This window comes from Grammomys surdaster, unplaced genomic scaffold (genome assembly GCF_004785775.1).
Source record: "Grammomys surdaster isolate TR1022 unplaced genomic scaffold, NIH_TR_1.0 126113, whole genome shotgun sequence".
NCBI lineage: Eukaryota > Metazoa > Chordata > Mammalia > Rodentia > Muridae > Grammomys > Grammomys surdaster.
Window position 1 is genome coordinate 6,112,068 of NW_021620921.1, and position 20,145 is coordinate 6,132,212.

The 20,145-nt window shown below is 36.9% G+C and overlaps 1 protein-coding gene across 1 annotated transcript in view; it reads right to left on the bottom strand.

Moving 5' to 3' along the window:
- Nucleotides 1-9,465: 9,465 nt before the first annotated feature.
- Nucleotides 9,466-20,145, bottom strand: part of Mei4 (meiotic double-stranded break formation protein 4) — a 163,309-nt gene continuing 152,629 nt past the window's right edge. The window contains exon 5 of the mRNA XM_028756246.1: nucleotides 9,466-11,246. Within this exon, the coding sequence (XP_028612079.1) occupies nucleotides 10,977-11,246 (270 nt within the window). The 3' untranslated portion in view covers nucleotides 9,466-10,976. The remainder of the gene's footprint in view (nucleotides 11,247-20,145) is intronic.

The following is a 20,145-nucleotide window of genomic DNA, read 5'->3' on the forward strand; positions in this document are numbered from 1 at the left end:
CTGAGACAACATGCACAAGTCCCTTGCATGCTCAAGCCAGTCAAAACCCCAGCATGAAGAGAAAAATAGACGTGGAGGTCCATCCTAGCTGAAGAGCTATTAGAACCTGGTAGCTGCTGGTAAAGAAAGAGTCAGGTTTCCTTGGTAGTGGGGTTCATAGTAGGCTGACCATTTTCCAGTTGATGGCTATGTATCCAGGAGTGTGTGTTGGCCTACGTGCTTGGATGGAAAGGTTTCCTGGGACTCAGAAACTTAGGAAACACACAGATTTGAGGCAGCAAGTTATCCCAATGGAAAGGTATTCTGAGATGCCGGTGCCCAAGAACTGCACAGCTTTGAGATGGGAAGGTATTCCAATGGAAGGACTTTCTGAGATACAGGGTCCAGAAAATGCATAGCTCTGAGGTACAGCAGTATCCGAAGCGAAGAGAGCATCCCCAGACATTAGAGCCCAGAAACCCAACAGCTCTGAGAGGAAGCCTTATCAGCAGAGGAATTGCAGCTCCCAGGGGAGGTAATCTCCAGCTGGCCTGAAGACCTCATGAGCTTCAGCCTGTGCCACTTCACTTCTTCCCTTCTTTTCTTCATGGTTTCTTGGCTTCTTCTGATGAGTCACACCAGGCAGCAAATCAAATAAAAGAGATTTATTAGGAAGGCTCAGGATGTGGCGGGTCAAATTCAGGGATGGCTATCTCTGTTCCCAGACGACAGCAGGGAACTGAGCAGACAAAGCCTTTATATAGGGTTTATGGGGATGGAGGGGGCCAGGACGGGGTGGGAAGTTTGGAGCTTTTAGGGCAGAGGTTTTCAGGGTGAGAATTGGCGAAATTTCAGGTCCGGAGCATGGAGGAGCTCAGGACTTGGTGGGTTTTCCTGTTCAGGGATTGCTAGGTTTTCATGCTTAGGAATTGGTGGGATCTTGTTCAGACTTTTTCACCTATGATTAGCATAATCTAGGAAGAGACCTATTGAGAGGCTGGAGATGACCTTTGTGATAATTACAGAGGCTAGGAAATCCATTATAACAGTTAGAGGGGAAAAGAGGGGCCTGGCTATTGGAGCTTTTCAGCCCAGGACCTGGTCACCTTCCTGCCTTGAGGGTTTACAGAGTGTACAAAGTATACAAAGCACACAAAATATACAAAGTTTGCAAAATATATAAGATTTACACAGGGAGTCCATATCAGGAAAGCCTTTCCCTGTCATTTGAGTCTGCATGAATGTGGGCTGCTCAAATGGTACTTCAATGTTTAAAACAAAAACAAACAAGTAAAATGACATGAAGTTGGGCTTTTACAAGAAGAGTAGCTAGGTCTGGGAAGGGTTAATATGACGAAAACACATTTTATAAAATTCTTACAGAATTAATCAAACCACAAAGAAGTAGTTACCAATGTAAAGCAGAGACTTCTGCAATGATGGAGTTATTGTTTTCTATATAAACATGTTGTGGGGAGGTAATGAATGAAACCCTTTTACATGTTCTAGTTTTGCATGTGGCTGGTTCCTTGTCTGCTTCACTGCCATGTCTTAACACAGCTATAGTATCCTTGTCAGGAGGTGCTGTCATACTTTCTGGACTTTACAGCTAACATAATCACAAAAAACTAAACTTTCAATTTATAAAGTTTCCAGTTATCATCAAACTGGTTAAGATAATATTTTCCAGAGCAGCACTTGTATGGTATCACACTCCTTGTTATTCAACTTCAGAATTACACCCCCTCGAACTTTTCCCAATTTATATAAATCTAAACTTATACTTCCAAAAAACAAATTTGAAGAATTGAGGACTACAGGAATGTCAAGGCCAGTTGATGTGGTTTACTGGAGCGCTTCATTACAAAAGACAGTGTTTGTGAAGTTTTTAATTTCTGGCTCACAGAAGCATAAGAGAATCTGGGTCTTATTACGTCACTGTCAAAAGTACATTTGTTACAATGGCATGATTGACATAACCAAGAATAGGACAACCTGTCTGATGTTGTGAACTGCTGCAGTTCCACTTAGATTGAACATGAATCTTTGTTACGTTCAGTAACAACATGCTGACTGGAAAAGTGTGCAATCAATCATATAGCCAAAATAGGGAGGGGGGATTAAGAGGACACCAAACTCACAGAGTGTTCTTTAGCCAGTCTTACCATGTTTGTTCCAGGTGAAATTGCCTTGCTTTAATATTCCTAGAAGTAAGTCTTCCTTTAATCTCTTTCACTCTTATGACCATAGTGCTACAGCTAGAATCAGCCAGATGATTTAATTAATTGCACAGTTTACTGAAAACTATAAATAAGGTAGGCAGAAAAAAAGATAATTTCAACAAACTATGGAAATTAATTCATGGAATATTCTGATGGCTACAATCCGTAGATCAATTTCCCAAGAAGTCTCAAAGACTAGAATACAAATATCAAAAATAAAACATTCAAAATCCAGATTGTTGGTGTTATTGAAAAGCACAATGATTAAGTGGTAATCTTTTTCTTTTGAAATTAATCTTTTAGACACTGCATTTGAAATAGCTCCCTAAGTCCAATAGAGTCTTGATTCAGTCCATCTTTTGCTTGTTTTAAAGATTTCCTGGAGACTGAGTCATTTGTAAAGAATGGAGGTTTATTTGGCTTGGGATGAGGGGTGCAGAGTGTCTAGTATCTAGGTTATTTAGTAGGAATCCTTAAGCTGCATGATGTGAGATAAGTAATCAAAAATGACAAATGAGGGAGAAAATGATTTTTAGAAATATTTTGGGTGTTTATAGAAATCAGGAAAGGTTCAGATCCACTTTCATGATCACTAAGCCTATTACTAAGAAAATAACATTAGTCTATCTATCATGGCTAAGCAGGGTTGTCATCTTGACTGGATCTGGAATCTGTTGAAACCTGAGTGACTGGACACTCCTGTGAGGCACTTTCTTAATCATAGTTCTTGAAGTGGGGAGACTCAACCTTAGCCTATGTGGTACTCCTGTTGGCAGCCCAGAGAAAAAGGTCATGTATGAGGGAAACTGATTTTTTGTTTTGTTTTGATCATTTATGGCAAGTTCATCTATCTTGTTGAGGTATTCCTCAGCAATATTGACACCAACTTCTTTGGGCTTCCATTGTTGACTGAGGATCAGTAGTTCTTCCAGAACCCTCAAAGCTTTTAAAACTATTTTGGGACAAGATTTCTAAGTTCCTGCCTTGACCTCCACTCAGCGATTGACTTGAAATTGTAACCTGTCAACAGAAGCAGAAGACTTTCTGCTATGAGTTGCTTTGGCCAGACTGTCTAATAACAGTATCATAAATATGACTAAAATATAATTCACAGTAAACTGCATATCTATTCTATGTTAGTGCCAAATAAATTTACTCCCAGGAAACTTCAACAGGAGATTTTCATGGATCCTAGGTATAGTTTCCCCAAAGTCCATACAAATTCCCTGACATGTATTCATGGAAAGGTAGAATCAGAAAGGTAAGGGTATTTCGTAGTTCATCTTGAGGCCTCAAACTATGGCTCCAGTGTCTGGGAGGCTAATTTATAAGTTTGTTATCCAATCAAGGTTACAGGAAGTTAGAACGAATAATATTTGAATGAACAACTTGCATGTAAGAGACTTGACCATGGTGTTAACAGAAAAAAAAAAAGTCCTAACCTTTTCACCAGAGTTTTACTATTGTTTTTGTATGGTTGCTTCTTTTCTGAACATTCCATGGATCACGTCACACAGGCTTATTTTTGGCCCATTCACCACATTCTCTTCCTCCCCCATTTGAATCCTCTATTCGTCCCTCAACCATGAATGAACATGAAACAAAACCCAAGCATCATAGACATCATTTGCATCTACTTACCTATTTTATCTTTGCTACTCTATTCATCTTCCTTTTTATTTTTCTAGCTCAAAGCCAACATAATTCCAGGTTGTAAAGTGACAGATGCCAAAATTCTTCTTCAGACTACTGTGTAATATTGAATTTTTGAATATTGCACAGTATGTTCAATTTCAGATTAATAATCATTCGCTTCTACATATATGTAGGGCTTTCACTTGGGCATTTATTTAGAAAAGCCGTGACTATATTACAGGATACTTTTGTTTTGCTATGAGTCTTTTCCATGTTTTGGTTGTCCAAATTTAAAACTAAACTGAAAAAGCAAAGAAAAAGGATAGGATGATGTATTCTACGACAGTGGTGTCTCAGCATGCTCTAATCTTGGCTTGAAGATGCCCAATGATAAATAATGAATACAGACAATTATTTATGAATGGCCATGCTTCAAGATCATTTTGTCATGACACCCCCCATTTCTTGTCCTCCTTGGGAAGAAAATAATTTTGATTGTAAAACAAATATCATCCTGACATAGTTATAACGCAGTATTTGTCAGGTATCTGGTGCTCCAAGCAGATGGATCAAAGTCACACGAAATATTTTTAAAAGTTTACTCTATCATAAAGGACAACTTTCAAAGAAAATCTCCATATTCATAACTATAATGCCCTTTTCCTTGGTAACATTTAACTCTCTGAATTATTCAGTATTCTCTGCATCACCATGTCCTCCATTATTTTCCATTCCCTTTACTTGCTGAATAATTCGCACAATTGCTAAGATATCAATAATTTTGTTTCCAAAATTGAAGTCAAATTATGTTGTATCTTTTTGCAGGAGGGATCAGGCCTAGTCCTTATGTGACTGCCTGTTTAGCAGTCTCCTATGCTTGTAAATATTGCCTCTAGGATATATGCTTTTTGACATTTTAATGGATTTTTCATATTCCATCTGAGTAGCATCTTGGCTTGAAGATAGTCTTTCAGACTATTAATATATTCTGGCATCATTCTGCCATAATTGATCACATTTACTGTGATGGTTCCTTTGCCCCAACTTGAAGATAAAAATATAGCCACAGTAGAATTACTTCTAATTCGTTGCAATGAACTATCTTCTGTACTAGTAAAGGAATTACCCATGGGCAGAAAAGGGTTTATCTCTCTTTCAATTGAGGCAAAGTTTGAACAAGTCTCTGCAAACAGAAAGTACAGAAAGTGAAGCAAACTTACATTGTATCTTTTATTCCATTATCCTTAATTTTGTAGGTAACAAGGTGACCATCTTCCTGTTTAGGAACTAATTTCTTCATTCTTTTGAGTTGGCAGTAAATAGTGGTGTGGTCTTCTGTAGCTTCAACTCTTTAGCATAATGGAGCAGTCAGTATGGTGCTGAAACAGCATTATGGTATATTGGATAGTTGATGCTTTTCCTTTACACTCAAATGTTTCCTATAGTAAAGGATTTACGGAAGCAAATTGTTATTACTCAATGGTGAATGAAAATCACCTATACATAGCAAGGGAATCCCGTACCTATATTTTTTTCATTGTGTTAAAAATGCCAGAATCTAAGTCCTGTCTTCACAAAACATCATTCCCTTTCAGACACTGAAGGAAGGGAAATAAATAGGACACTCCTGTCGCTGATCTTTATGTGATTCTTGGTGCAGAGCTGCTCTTCAGTGACTTTATTAAAAATAGATCATGTGGAGAGGAAAAGGATTTGAAGTTTCCATCAACACTCTGTTGAGACAAAATGATTCATTTGTAAACAGGGTAACCAGAAAGCAGAATGCTTTAGTTAAACAAACAAACAAAAACATTTTATGTATCGAAATAATGTCTTTCGTGTAAACAAAAATTCAGCTTAATCCATAGTGAATCTGATGTGCTTTTTACTGGTGTTTTATTTATAAGGGTTTCACACTTTTAGTATTTTTCTCAAAAAAAAAACACTTTTCAAATTTGAGCTAAGTCTACCTAGGAACCGGGGTGTAGAAAGAAGACAGCTACAAGAGAGAATACTGTACCTGTGCATCCAGCCGCTTCAGTCACTTGTGCATGAAGTAGGGAATAGGAGTTCCCTACATCAGAATGGCAGTAATTTCTTCAGATGTTACTCAGCTACCTCCCTGTGTAGAGCTCATTCAAAGTTCTACCCCATGAATGATGGGGTACACTACCACTGCAGCATCAACTGCAATGTCTACAGTTTCCACATAAGATCAGGGAAATCAACAGTGTACTTACAAATCAATACAGTAATGTTATCTGCAATTATTGATCACTTACTATGTACCAGAAAGAGATACTTAATTATAAGCTTCCATGGACTCTTCTTGAGTGTTAATAATTTAAGGGCCAATTAAGAGGCTACTTACATCATTTTAAAATTAGATTTGGCCAATTTATCAAAAAAAGCCAACATGTTATTGGATATCTCTCTAATATTTCTTACAAGCTTGTGTCTCATATTCAAATCTTTTTGCATGGTCAAACACACAGACAGGAGTGTCTCATTGGTTGATTAATGGAGCCAACTGTACATTTCTGCCTTGACTGTGCTCACATGCTCCACATGACACCCACAGGTAAGTGGAGGTTCATCTGATGTCTACTCACAGAAGGGCAGATTGGTGATGACATTGAAATGAATGGGACTAAGGGACTATGTAACTCAAGGACAAACAGACCAGGCTCAGAGATTGTTAGCATCTGGTAGTTTGTGCCTTAATAAGCCCACAGTGTTTATTCAAGGTGACTCATAATGTTATAGTTCAAAGAAGATGTAGTTCGGTTGATAGAGTTGTCACTTTGTGGCTGTCATGTCATGGAAAGTATGGAACAACTAGAGGAAAAAGTTGTTTGCTCTAGCTGTCTTATATGGGGTATAAATAGGACCGAATTGTTTAATGGGCATATTGTTTGGGCACTAGTGGTCCTAGTGTCTCTCACTAGTGGGGCTACAAAATAGATGTCATCAGTAAAGAAAATATAATAGTTCATACACTCAGTTGAAAAATTAGAGGATTAGGGTAAAGAGGAACAAAAAAACCCACTCTGCTCTAACAATGGGTTCAACAACCTTATAAATCTAGTGTCCCCATTTTCATAAGCTACAACTATCTTTGCTAGTCTTGTACAGGATTTAAATTTACCAAGGCTTAGGTCATATCATGTGATCACATTTGAACTGGGAAAAAGCTGCATCTCCATTTGTTATTCTGAAAGATGGCTTAAAGAGGAGGGAAACTCACAGAAACTTAGAATGTTGTCTCCAAAAGAAAGCTAAGAGTTGTATTGTATTCTCAGCCAAAGCTAAGGTTAGAATTCAGATCGAACAGGGATTCAGAATGGTAATCACAAGCAAAGGCAGAAGCTTAACATGGAATTAGAGCATATATGTCATCTCTCTAGTGTGATGATGTCTGGAATCTGTTCTACAACACCCTAATTGATAGAATAACAGTTTGATAGATGGATCCCTGTCTTCAGAGTTCATTTCCTCTAGAATTCTAAAGGATGGTTTACCTGTGGCAGCAAGCTCAATGAATATCAAGTACATTGCAAATTATGGAATCTGCAGAAATACTGCTAATCAAAAATTAATTTATTAACTATTATATTCATCATAGTCACCATTAAATAGAATTTAATTCAAATATGAACTGCATTTCAGTATTGCTTAGCGATGTGTCCATTTTAACTGCTGGTAGATGACATGGAGTAGAATAAACTTTGAATAACTAAAATATAACAGTCTCCTTCCCTGTGACTGTGGACAAGCCATTTATCTTCCCTGTTCCCCAGCTATAAAGTGTGACCAACTGACCTCATAATATTGAGTGGGATTGCAGGAAGACTGAGGAGGTATACAGGTAGATGTTTGGAACAGCTCCTTGGTCCACATCAAACATTACAGGAGCACTTGCTTCTCCTAGTGTCCTTTTCACTTCAGAGTTCACAAAGAAATTTCTAAATGTTACTTAACACAGGCAACTCTACGGTGAGATTCTCCTTTTAAAATTATTAATGATCACGTTTTATTCATATGATAGAGACAGGGTGATATCCTCATTTTTAAATCCAAGTACTATATTTTTCCACTGACAGACTTTCATCAAGCCAGACAATACACAAATCCCAATGTCTCCCAGAATTTAATAATAATGATAAGTAGTTAAATTCACAATTTTGCCTTATCATTTAGGCATGCATTCAACAGAAACATATTCTCGAAATGGTAACAGATACGTTTTGTGTTTTGTAATTTAAAACTGGAAAATAGATGCTATTATGGGAAAGTTGTGAATCGCTCATCCTATGTTGTAAGAGGACTTAGTGATGGCCCTGTATCTCTTGACTTCCTTAGTCTTTTATCTGTACCTTCTACAATGTGCTCTCATTTGAATGCTACTGTTATTTCAATATGGCAAAATAGAAAATACGTGTAGTGGCCTTTGGCAAGCAGAGGGCAAGGAAAGGCCATACATGCCTTTTCCAGATGACAGGAAAACATGTGAACAAGAGCTACCTAAATAAAGCTGCTTTGGGGGAACACATCACTAATACCACTAATACATTTTAGATTAATTCTACCCACTTTTTTCCTCCATGACACTGCTACAAAAGCATTTTCTTACTTCATAAAATGATTTAGAAAGATCAAACATGGTACTGGAGGAGACAGCTCAGTTGGTGAAGTGCTTAATTCACAAGCATGACAACCTGAGTTCAACCACCTATAAAAAGCCATGATGACCCATGCTTACAATCCACACACTGGAAAGGCCTAGGGAGATGTTTGCCTGAGCTTGCCGACCAGCCCCACACACATTATCTGAAAGCTCTAGGTGCCAGCGAGAGGCCCTTTCTCAAACTAAAGCAACAAAACAAGACCCCAGAGACCACCAAGTAGGACTGAACCTGAGGAACAACAGTCACTGACTGGTCTTTCCATACACATGCATGTATATCTACATATCCACACGTCCGTACATATATCCACACATCATACTTGGAAAATAGAATCATACTATGAATCCTAGTCATGAAATAGAGATATTTTTCTTCTGACTGAAAAGAAAATAGTTTGATTTTGGAGGCAGCATAATCTATGCTCAACTGTTTTATTTATTTCCATGTCTAAGACTTGGGAATTAACTCTAATCCATGTACGGATATCTGATCTTGATCTTTGCATGCTTAAAGACTTAGTGTGCTTTATCCTCAGGAAATGTTAGTCATATTGTCTATTTTTATCTATACCACTTAAATAAATACCATCAATTGGAAATCTCCACTAGACTTCATTTATTCTTAAAAAGAAAGAAGTGAGTAAAGAAAGAAAGAAAGAAAGAAAGAATATTTAAGCCACATAGCTGAACTTAGAAGTTCCCTAGCCCAGTGTCTTGTGAAATGCTTAGAGATTATCAAGTTTCAAGGTAAAACACCCAGGCAGCTGTGGCAAATCCTTCTTGGTAATGGAATATGGTAGGAGGGGTCCATTCATTATCCAGTCATCCCAGTCATCCCAGGGCTGCTCAAGGTCCTCCCTGAATGGTGGGACAAAAAGGCAGCACCACCCCCTTATAAAATGTAAAGGATGGAGATTTTTAAATTTTTTTCCAGTATAAAGCTTATTACCCAGCAACTGACTACACTGAGTATTCAGAATGCTAGTGTAGCCCCTATGCTTTCCTCAGAATGAGTTTTTAAGCAAAAAAAAAATCATCATATTCTGGGTTGATATTAACTAAGTTATGTGTCTTTGAAATATAACCAAATCGCCTCCTTTTGCTCCCAGCAGTCTTGCTCAGTAACCTTCACATCAACCCTCAAGGACGTTTCCCCCTCAGGCTAATAGCGTCTTTTTCTTTGTTATAGTTACATACATATATATAGATGTATTTATATGTATTCACAAATATATATCTGCAACTGGATGAGTCTGGTTTGTTTGTAAGGTTTCAGGATTGACCATTCTGCACTGGGTATCAAATAAGGAGGCTCACCCTGGGGCAGGCTAATTCTCCCTCTCCCAGCAGTCTTTAGTGACCTTTAGTTCTTTATCTAGGAGTGTGACCCCATGAAATTTTCTCTCTTCCATGTTATTATGTCCACTGATATGGCCACCTTCAGGTCTTGTTTATGCAGTCATTTCTAGGAGAGAAGAGATTCGCTGGGCAAACAAAACAAAACCTCCAAAAATAATCCTAGAAGATGGTATAATTTTATATACATTGTAGAAAGAATTAGCAAGGATAATTTTTCTAGTACTAATGGCATCTGAAGATGATAATTACCTTATGAAGCAGAATCAGACATAATTAACAAAGGAAAGAGAATTACATTATATTTCCTGTAAACTGCACAATAGGAAAGTGCAAAATGTGTGCTCATTAAGCTTGTCTGTTCCAATTTTAATAACTGAAACGAAGTAAAGGAAATTGTGTAATGAAAAACTCAACCAGTACTTTTAATAAGTATAAAGTGTGTTTATTGTAAGATATGAAAATTTATAAAAGCATCCCTGATGCTTTAATAATGCACAACTTTACTACATTTTAACAATCATAGGAACAATAGTGTTTTATATCAACAGAAAAATTGTTTTAAAAAGGGACATTTTAAAGAACTAATTAACACTTCAAAAATACTTTACAAACATGTTGATTAAGTAAAACTAAAAGCCACTGCTTTCCAAAGCCTTTTCTTTTTCTATAGCATTATTCTTCAAGAGAAAAATGACTTGAGTAGAGCTACATAATAAATTTTATTTTTTACCATTTACTTAAACCTTGTATTTAAGTATGTTAAATGACAAAAGTTTAAGCTTTATTTCAGTAAAATTTGTAATGAAATTTACATCAGATGGAAATCATTGACAATTTATTGTATTTTATGAGACAGGCCAAGTTAGAGAATAGAGCTAGCCTATTGAGTGAAATGAGATATAATATATGAACGTAGGGGGCATTGTCAACTGAAATTGCTTAATTGTAATATAGAACAATGATTTATCATCTCTTATACAGAAGACTTATCATTAAATTGAATTAATGATTAGTTGGTTAATCAACTTAAAATATTTAAAAGCATTTTTTTGAGAAATACTGAAGCACACAGTTTTCTGATAGACAGTAAACAGCTAAGGCAAGGATTGATTCTTAACAGTTTCCATCTCTGCTGAATTCAAGAGAATTCCCAGTCTCCATAAGTAAAATGTAAATAAAGGGAATGCATCAGAAAGTCGGAAGATGGTTTCATCATGCTTCTGAAGAAACGTCTGAATTTCTGGGCTGCTGGGATCCATGTGTGGAGTGGGATCTCCCTGGGCTTCCTGCTGAAGAAGTTGTTCCAGAATCCAAAACAGGGAGAAAATATTTTCATAGCGTGTCACATCATAATTGCCTTGAGCCTAAGAAGAAACAATAAGATTCTTAAAACCCTGTGTGGCTCAGATCAGAGAATGAGTATATAGGTTTATATTGTTGGACAAAAGAAAAGTTTCTGATTTATTTAATGCCATCTCTTTCCCTGCCTCTTTGATTGGTGGAATAGAGAGACAACCAGATTAGTGCAGTGGGAAGAAAAGAAACAAATATTTAAGACTCTAAAAACATGATGAATATTTTTTCTTGATGGCTTTTATGGCTTCAAATCATTTTATGCCATTGTTCAACACATTATTATTCCTCAAACTGTATCCCAAATGTCTTAAATTCAATTATATTTTCAGAACATAATAGTCTAAATTGAAATTTCCGGGTGGTGGTGGCGCATGCCTTTAATCCCAGCACTTGGGAGGCAGAGGCAGGCGGATTTCTGAGTTCAAGAGTTTGAGGCTAGCCTGGTCTACAGAGTGAGTTCCAGGACAGCCAGCGCTACACAGAGAAACCTTGTCTCGAAAAACCAAACCAAAAAAAAAAAAAAAAAAAAAGAAAAGAAATTTCCATTAGTAACCTCATATGATCTACTATAGTCACAGTAGGGGTAGATGGATATGCTATGTGAAATTATTTATAGGCTGTATATATAACACATACAGCAATTACATGGTAAGAACTGTATCCCATTTCCAAATTATCTTGTTAGGTACATACAAATGCCTAAAGAGTTAAAATTCTAAATTACTAGGAATATTACCTGCTATTACTTATTTACCTGTAATTACTTAATAGCAAACATCTCAATAGCTCAGTAACAGTTTTGCACTTAACAGCGTGATGTCAAATTCAATATTGTGTCTATGAATTTCAATGCATAACATTCCTGCCAAGTATCATAGAATAATTCTTCTGGGTAGAAGTTTAGGAACATGTAGGGAAGTAAAAAAAGTAGACTGAAGATATTAGGTAACTAGATATCTAATTATGAATCTACACAAGTCAGAGAGTACAACTAGATTTTATAGAACTACAGACATGGGCAGGAGTACATATGTGGCCTTGTAGGCTGTACATAAGCAAGAATGAAAGCCGAAGAGTTGCAATGGCAAACTCAAGAGAATAGAGGTATCAGTGCAGAAGCATAGGCTTGCTTCATTATCTCTCTATTAATTAAGAAGTAAGTCAGAAGTCCTAAGAGGAAGCTGAATGCTTATCACCATTTTACAGGCAAGACAGACCCACAAAGGTACACTAATTAGAACTCCAAGTCTACAGATCTTAACTGGGGACTTCTTCTTATGCAGCTTTGCTGAAGTTCATTAAAGAAAGTAGTGCAATTGAGGTTAGGGGAGAAAGTATGTGTTGGAAACGTTAATCAATAGAGCATGAAAGGATGATACGTAAATGGAAGAAACTGTTTACAGAATCAGAGGGGTTTAGTCTTCAAAACAGTAGCCCTACAATCTTAATTATATAGATACAGACCAGTGAAAATAAATGAATACTTCAAAAATAATCATGTGAGGAGACCCCCTGCTTCTCTTAGATGTGCCTGGACACCATGAGGCTTCAAGAATGCAGCCACTATAGTTACTGTCTTTCCCAAATACAGACCTGCTGTATTCCTACCTGGGTCCTATGGCTGCAATATATATTTCTACATGTCACAAAAGGCCACTGCCAAAGTGTAACAGCTTGAGTTGGTCTTTCAGACCGCAAAGCCTCCACTTTTCAGAGTGCCTATGATCAGGTCTCTAGCTGACAGATTTAGGTTCCCATTCACAGCACCACTATGTTTTTACTGTTACCAGGGCAACTGTATGCTATTCCCAAAAGATGGTCAAACCTAGCCCCGACACCAAAGGTACAGTCCACCCACAGGTCTTTGTGCTCAGGCATCAGGTGGCTCTCCATCAGTCTGATGCTGCAAACACTGAGAAGTGGCCAGAAAGACAAATCCAGTGCCAAAAGGGACAGTCTCAACCATAATTTCTCTACCTGGTCAGAGGAAAAAAAACTGATTGGTTTTGTTTTCCTCTGATTACCACACTCAACATCATTCACTGCCACAGCAGACATCCTGAGGCACAGCAGCTAAGCATCTTTGAAGTATTTCTTCACTCTTGTCACTCACTGACCTCTCATGTGGGGGCACAGAGACTACATAGCTGCAGTCTCTCTAGTGCCTGCTTGCCCCACTGGGATAAAGATAGGGAAGTATAATTACATCAAGATTAGTTTGTAAAAGCTACTGGAAACAATTGCTCTGTGGAACACACAGACATCAATATACAATAAAAAGAATTGTAACAAAATCCAAGAGACACATTACCACAGACATAAAAATCCTTCAGCATCTGCGGCCAAAACTGATTAAGTGGTTGACAAATAATCTTAAATTATTATTTATGGAAACTCAGAGATTTTTAAGAAAATATAGAATTTAATAAATTAAGATGTGACAATTGACAAGTTGAAATTATTAAAATAAATGTAAAGAGATATTTTTAGTTGCCAATAAAATTAACAAAATAAAAAAAGTCAGCACCAACATTTATAATAGTAGAAGAATATGTATTATCCACAAATAAAGGGGAGTGTGGAGATCATGTAAGTGGTTGATAAAGCACAGATGATTCACAGGGAAGAAAAAAGAACAGACGTTTTAATGTTAGGAGTAAGAGAAGATATCTACAGTGGACAAAAAGATCATTTACATTGATAATAGATGAACATTTCTCAAGTCTATGGATGGCTTTAAATGCCTAGCTATAGAAGGGGCAAGCTATATAGTCCCAGTCCCGACAAGATTGCACCACCATATATTGTAATCAAATGGTCTAAAGTGAATGATAAAACGAGCTTATGAAAGCATCAAGGAAAAGCATTTCACATATAAGGGACAACTGTTCAGCTCAGTGGTAGACCTCTTGGAAGAATGTTCCCAATCCTGGAGACAGAGGGTGATTTATTCAGACAGCACAAGAGTATGTACACCATACACATCATAAGGCATGGCAGTTCAAAAATGACAAACAGATGAGATGTTTATGGACAAGCAACTCTTAGAGTTACTCACCCTCAAAACTCTCTTTAAAAATTAAATACACGATGAAGAGAATTTCATTTCAAGCTTTCACTTCATTTTCTCTTCAAGCTTAAAGAGAAACACGTTTCTCAGTAATTTATTAACATGAAAACAGATGAAAGAATAAAACACATTGGTAAAATATATACATTTAAATTCTGAGTACTCATATTGTATAAACATTGAACATACATGGATTATGTATTTAGTATGAATGTTAAAAAGATAGCTTCAATTTTTCACTCGATTAAAAATGTAAAGAATATATAAATTATGACACCAGAAGCATAAAATATGGAAAGTAGAGTCAACATTTTTATGAGATCAAAATTATTATCAGCTCAAAATAGCTTATTTTAACTACAGAACTCTTTTAAACTACAAAGTCAAAATATATAATAGATACCAGAAACATAAAAATATAATCAAAGCACATCTCTAGAGAGAAACATGGATAGCATGGAAAAAAGGAACGAAAGATATATAAAACACAAATCACAGAGTTGTGGAACATAGTGCCAACTTACCCATATATAACATAATTCTTGCATCTAAGGCTCAGGGATCATTGTGTAAGAGAGAGTGAAAATATTCTAAGAGCCAGGGGAACAGAGAGTCTGTCTTCTAGAAATGTCAGAAGCTACATCCATAAATTTTCGCCACCATGATTGTCTAAGCTTGGGCTCAAGAAGGACAACACGAATAAACACGCTAACTTGGAAGAGGGTATGCTTATGAGGCTTTAACCCTACACACAGAAGAACAGACCGCTAAGGAACGCAGAGAGGGAGAAATAGTCTTCCCTAGAAAAGGAACTAAGACAGTCATATTTGATTTCCTGATCTCCTTATCAGTAAAACCTAAGATTTTTTTCTTCAATGTATAAATGAGACAACTAAACTTACATTATCTCTGTATTTTGTGTGTGTGTGTTCATTAGATTAGTTCTGGGGTGTGTGTGTTCATTAGATTAGTTCTGGGGTGTGTGTGTGTGTGTTCATTAGATTAGTTTTGGTGTAAAAGATGGCAGTATAAATAAGTGATGTAGATTCTGGAAAACTGAGTGTAACCTGAATACACTGGACGACACTTTGCCCTTTTCCTTTCAGCATTGCTCCCATGGGAAAATACGGACACAGGGCTTAGAGGTAATACTGTCATCTGCTAAGCCAGGGGATGAATGACACCCAAGCATTGTCAGACTCTGGAAGGCACTGTGCAGCCAGACACCTTCAACACTAAGGGATATATGAACTGTCTGCAGTGTTGGACTTCCCCTTGCCCATTTCTATCTCTTACAACTTTTACTGAGTTTACATCAGCAGTGGAGGAGATTTCCAGGTTCCATTGCCTTGAAAGATATACCTTCTTGTTCTATACTGTATAGAAAAGAAAGATACCCAAGGGAACAAAAAGAAAGCCAGAGTCTTTGGCAACAGTAATTGTAAAAAGAAAACCAAACAAACAAATAGGAAAGAAAGAAAAAGAAAAGATACTATACAGTTGAGGTTTAGTTTGTAGTTTAGATGTTTGTGTTTAACTGCAAAACATGAAAACACAGTAGTTCATTAACGATGTGATAATTCAGGCTTGGTACCATGGGCATGCAGTGGTGCAGCCTGGCCTGCTGAGAAACAAGCAGCCTGCCATAGAAAGTATGAAGACACACCACATTTTCGTTCTGCTGCAAAAGTAGGAGATGTGTGTGTGTGTGTGTGAGGGGGGGTTTGGGATGTTACAGAGAGGAAAATTAAGTCAAAGACTATGGCTGTATAATCTAAATGTTAAATTAAATGTTCACTGAATATAATGTATCATTAGCTCGGTATTCTGTGCCAGGTTTTGTTGGACAGAATAAAAAGTAAGATACAACTAAAATTAGTCTTCTCCTAAGAGGAGGAATTCAACACAACATTTTAAGATAAAGGTCAGTTGTCACCATGATAATTAAGTGGGAAAGTTGCCCCTGACCTTTAGTGAGTTATCCATTTTATCTAGTAGACAGCGAAGACAGCAAAGTAGATTTCAGACAAAGATTTCTGGGGAAGAAGTTAACATCCTGAGCCATTTTCTCAGGGGCTGGCAACTTCTGAGAAGCCAAAGAAGCAACAAAGGAACTAGCATAATCCTAGGCAGAACCAAGGTCTGGCGAAGATACCACAGGACCACACTCACAGCCATATAAAGGCTCAAAGCAGCACGGGAGGATCTAACAAGCTACATGACCAATAGGCTGTGGTTATAGTGAAGCACACTCCAACTTACACTGTGCCTCTTTCAGAGGATGCACAACAGGCTCTCCCTCTCCCCACACCTGATTTTAGGCCTATGTTGAGGGCATACGAAGCTCTGGTCAGAACAGAGAGTAGGTAATTATGTAAGATTTTCTACTGAGGTGTGAGCTGTGGCAAAATGCTGGTAAAGACTCTGGCATTATTCTTTAATCAAAAGCCCGGGTGGAGGAGTCTACAAAGCACAGACAAAGTGGGTACAAATTCATTGCACTTCTTATCTATAGCAGTATGTTTGACGGTCTAATATGTGGAATTCTGGAGATTCCCTCTAGAGAATTGTGTTTGCTCCATGAGGTACCTTAGGTGAAAATTTCTGTATTACTAAAACTGGTATTTGATATTTTAGTATTTTACCTTGTTTCTTTGGGAAAGAGTTCAATAAGTACACAAAGTTATATTTACTTGAAAGCATTCATCCAAGAACTATACAGAATAGAAAAACATTAAACATTAAACAAAAGCATTAAAATCTATTTTTATTATGAGATGTACTTTAAAATGATATTTGCATTAACTAATTGTATCAACTCTTAAATCTGTTTTTAGAGGCTAAATTCATATGGCAATAACAAAATGAGCAGCCAGTATTCAAGAAGGCAATTTGTACAAATGTGATCAAAGGGAGAGAATGATAATTATTCATTTGAAAACCGTACAGAATAAGGCTCGCTATGGGAACGTATAGGGCAAAGGTCCTCTCCTGTTAAGATGTCTGAGACAACAGAATGCTGCTAAGCAAGATGTATGTGAAGGGAAATTGTCAATTAACATGTATCCAATATTAAGTTTACTAGGAAATAATAGTAAGTTGTAAAAAGGATTCAAATGCATTAAACATTTAAATAACAACAATAATGTACAATTGATCTGTTATAATCTGTTGTGCTATTATCATAACTATTATTTTATAAAAAATAAAACAAAAAACAGGGTTCCCTTTTTCACACAGAGGGAGGCCGTGATTATGGAAGAACGACATTGATGTTGATTACTAGATGATTTTCAGGCTTCTGTCAATTGTATGCCTGGAGAAATGCAAAGCCACATGAATGCCTCAGCATCTATTTTCTCCTCTTAAGAAAGTCTTTCATGTACAGCAGTGCAACAGTGATTCTTTCCTCCTTTCTGCAGAAATGTGTTGCACTAACTACTCTAGATGTGTCTTGATACTAGAAGGACAAAGGAAAGTGTAATTTCAGTATCAGCACAGTCTAATCGAGTACCAACAAATATAAAAGGCTCTTTAGAATATTTTCTAAACCGATGTGCTTTAAATCACCTTTATGTGGGTTTAGCCAACATTCCTATTGCTTCTTAGGATCTGAGATCTTACTTTTGGGGCTATCAGCTCCAGCCATACAGACTTTATCTTGTTTTCAGCAGTCTAAGGCTGAACATACTTGCAAATACACATTGTTTAATCACTTGGCCTTTTATCACAAATCTTGACAAAATGATAGAAACCAAGTGATAAAATTAGCAATAAAAAGGCCACAGAACAAGAACAGGACAGAGACTGGAACAAATGCAGTCAGTCTCTAAGGCCTAAAATTTGAGTGGTGGTGCTTGAAACTTTAAAGTTTATGCATTGTGAACCTTGATTTTGCTCCCTTTTATCCTAATGAAGTACTTACCGGGTACTCTAAGGTGCTTATTCCAAGGTGGTAGGGTCACATTGATTAAAAACAAAACAAAACAAAACAAAACAAAACAAAACAAAACAAAACAAAACAAAACAAAACAAAACAGGAGTTCTCCCTAAGAGTATTTCATTCTACCCCAAAGTATTTCTCGCATGGGTTGAATATTACAAAAGCAGCAGGCTTGGGACAAAGTGTATCTAAGATTTCAACTTTCTATTTCTTGAAGACTATACAATGTTTGCAGTATATAAAACACTACTTCTTGGGGATGAGACCAAACTTTGAACATGAATCAAGAGCTACATGGACTCCCTTTAGACAAGGTCTCGAATTAATTTTGCATACTATGACTTCATTTTTGCTACAACCTGTGAAGGCACATATGGAATTTGCTGCTACACCATCGTGACTCAGAAGGTTTCAGATTAGGGAGGATGTTGGAATTTGGATTCAGAGATGTTCATCTTATAAATACACAGGAAAGCAGTGAAGCAGGCAGAGAGCAGAGTGCATGCCATACGAGTTATATAGGTACTCTAAAGGAGGAATGGCAGTATCTGAAATAAATGATGCTAGGAAAACTGAATGTCCACAGGCAGAAGAATGAAGTTTGACCCATATCAATCATCTAACACAAACATTATATCCAAGTGGATCAAAGACCTCATTTTGAAACCAGAAACAATAAAACTTCTAAAAGTAACCATACGCAGAGCCCAATGTATGATATTGTTGTAGAAAAGGACTTTCTGAACAGGATTTCTCTTACCTAGGAATTAAAGCTAACAGTTAATAACTGAATCCTCACAAAACTAAAATCCTTCTGTAAACTTAAGGAAAGAATCAATCAAGTGAAGAAAAAAAACAAGTAGGAAGCAATCTTTGCTAGCTATGTATCTGACATGTAGCAGAAACATACAAAAACTTAAAAATAGAGTCAAGGAAACAAATGACCCAATAAAAGTAATGGGTGAAGGGTAGGGAATCCAAGGAGAGGGTTATTAAGACAAAACCAAAAATGGCTAGGACAAAATACAAAATGTGTTCATTATCCTTAGCAATAATGGCGGTGCCAGGAGCCATCAAGAAGAGGCTACAACCTAGCAGGTGATCTTCCTGAGATGGCTCTGCCATGAACTATAAAGTCAATGACAGATTTGCTTCTCTAGGCAAGACCAAGAATATTACATTTTAGGAATGATTCCTGCTATTAATATGCTTTTCCTGTTATTATTAAATGTATATATTATAATAACTAGGTATTAGCCCACCTTTTTGAGATCTCTGCAGAACAACAAAGACAGATTGTCTTGCAGTGATACTATGTAGTCAGATAGATAATTTCTTAATTCTTTTCTGTTTTGTTTTTATTTGTTTATTTGTCATTTGAAACAGGGTTTCTCTGTGTAGCCCTGGCTGTCCTGGAACTCTGTAGACCAGACTGGCCTTGAATTCAGAAATCCGCCTGCCTCTGCCTCCCAAGTGCTGAGATTAAAGGCATGGGCCACCACTGCCTGGCTGATTTCTTAATTCTTAATGATGATCCTGTAAGAATTCCTAAATTTATATTAGTAATTACTAAGCTCTTTTATAATAGGACAGATATTAAGTCCTCTCTGATAATCAAAACTGCAAAGAGAACTCTGCCAGACTTCAAGTATCCCTAGTTAATTGCTTCTTAGATAGCAAGGGACATCTACAACTCAGAGCACATTCCAAAAGATCGTAAAGCAATTAACCAAAGGTCATAAAAATGTGTTGTAGTTGCTAATTAATCTCTTCCCTAATCAACTGGGCAGTGGCTACAAATTCCTCACTAACAACTCTAATGTTCTGGGTTCTCGAATGAATGAAAGACACACACACACACACACACACACACACACACACACACACACACACA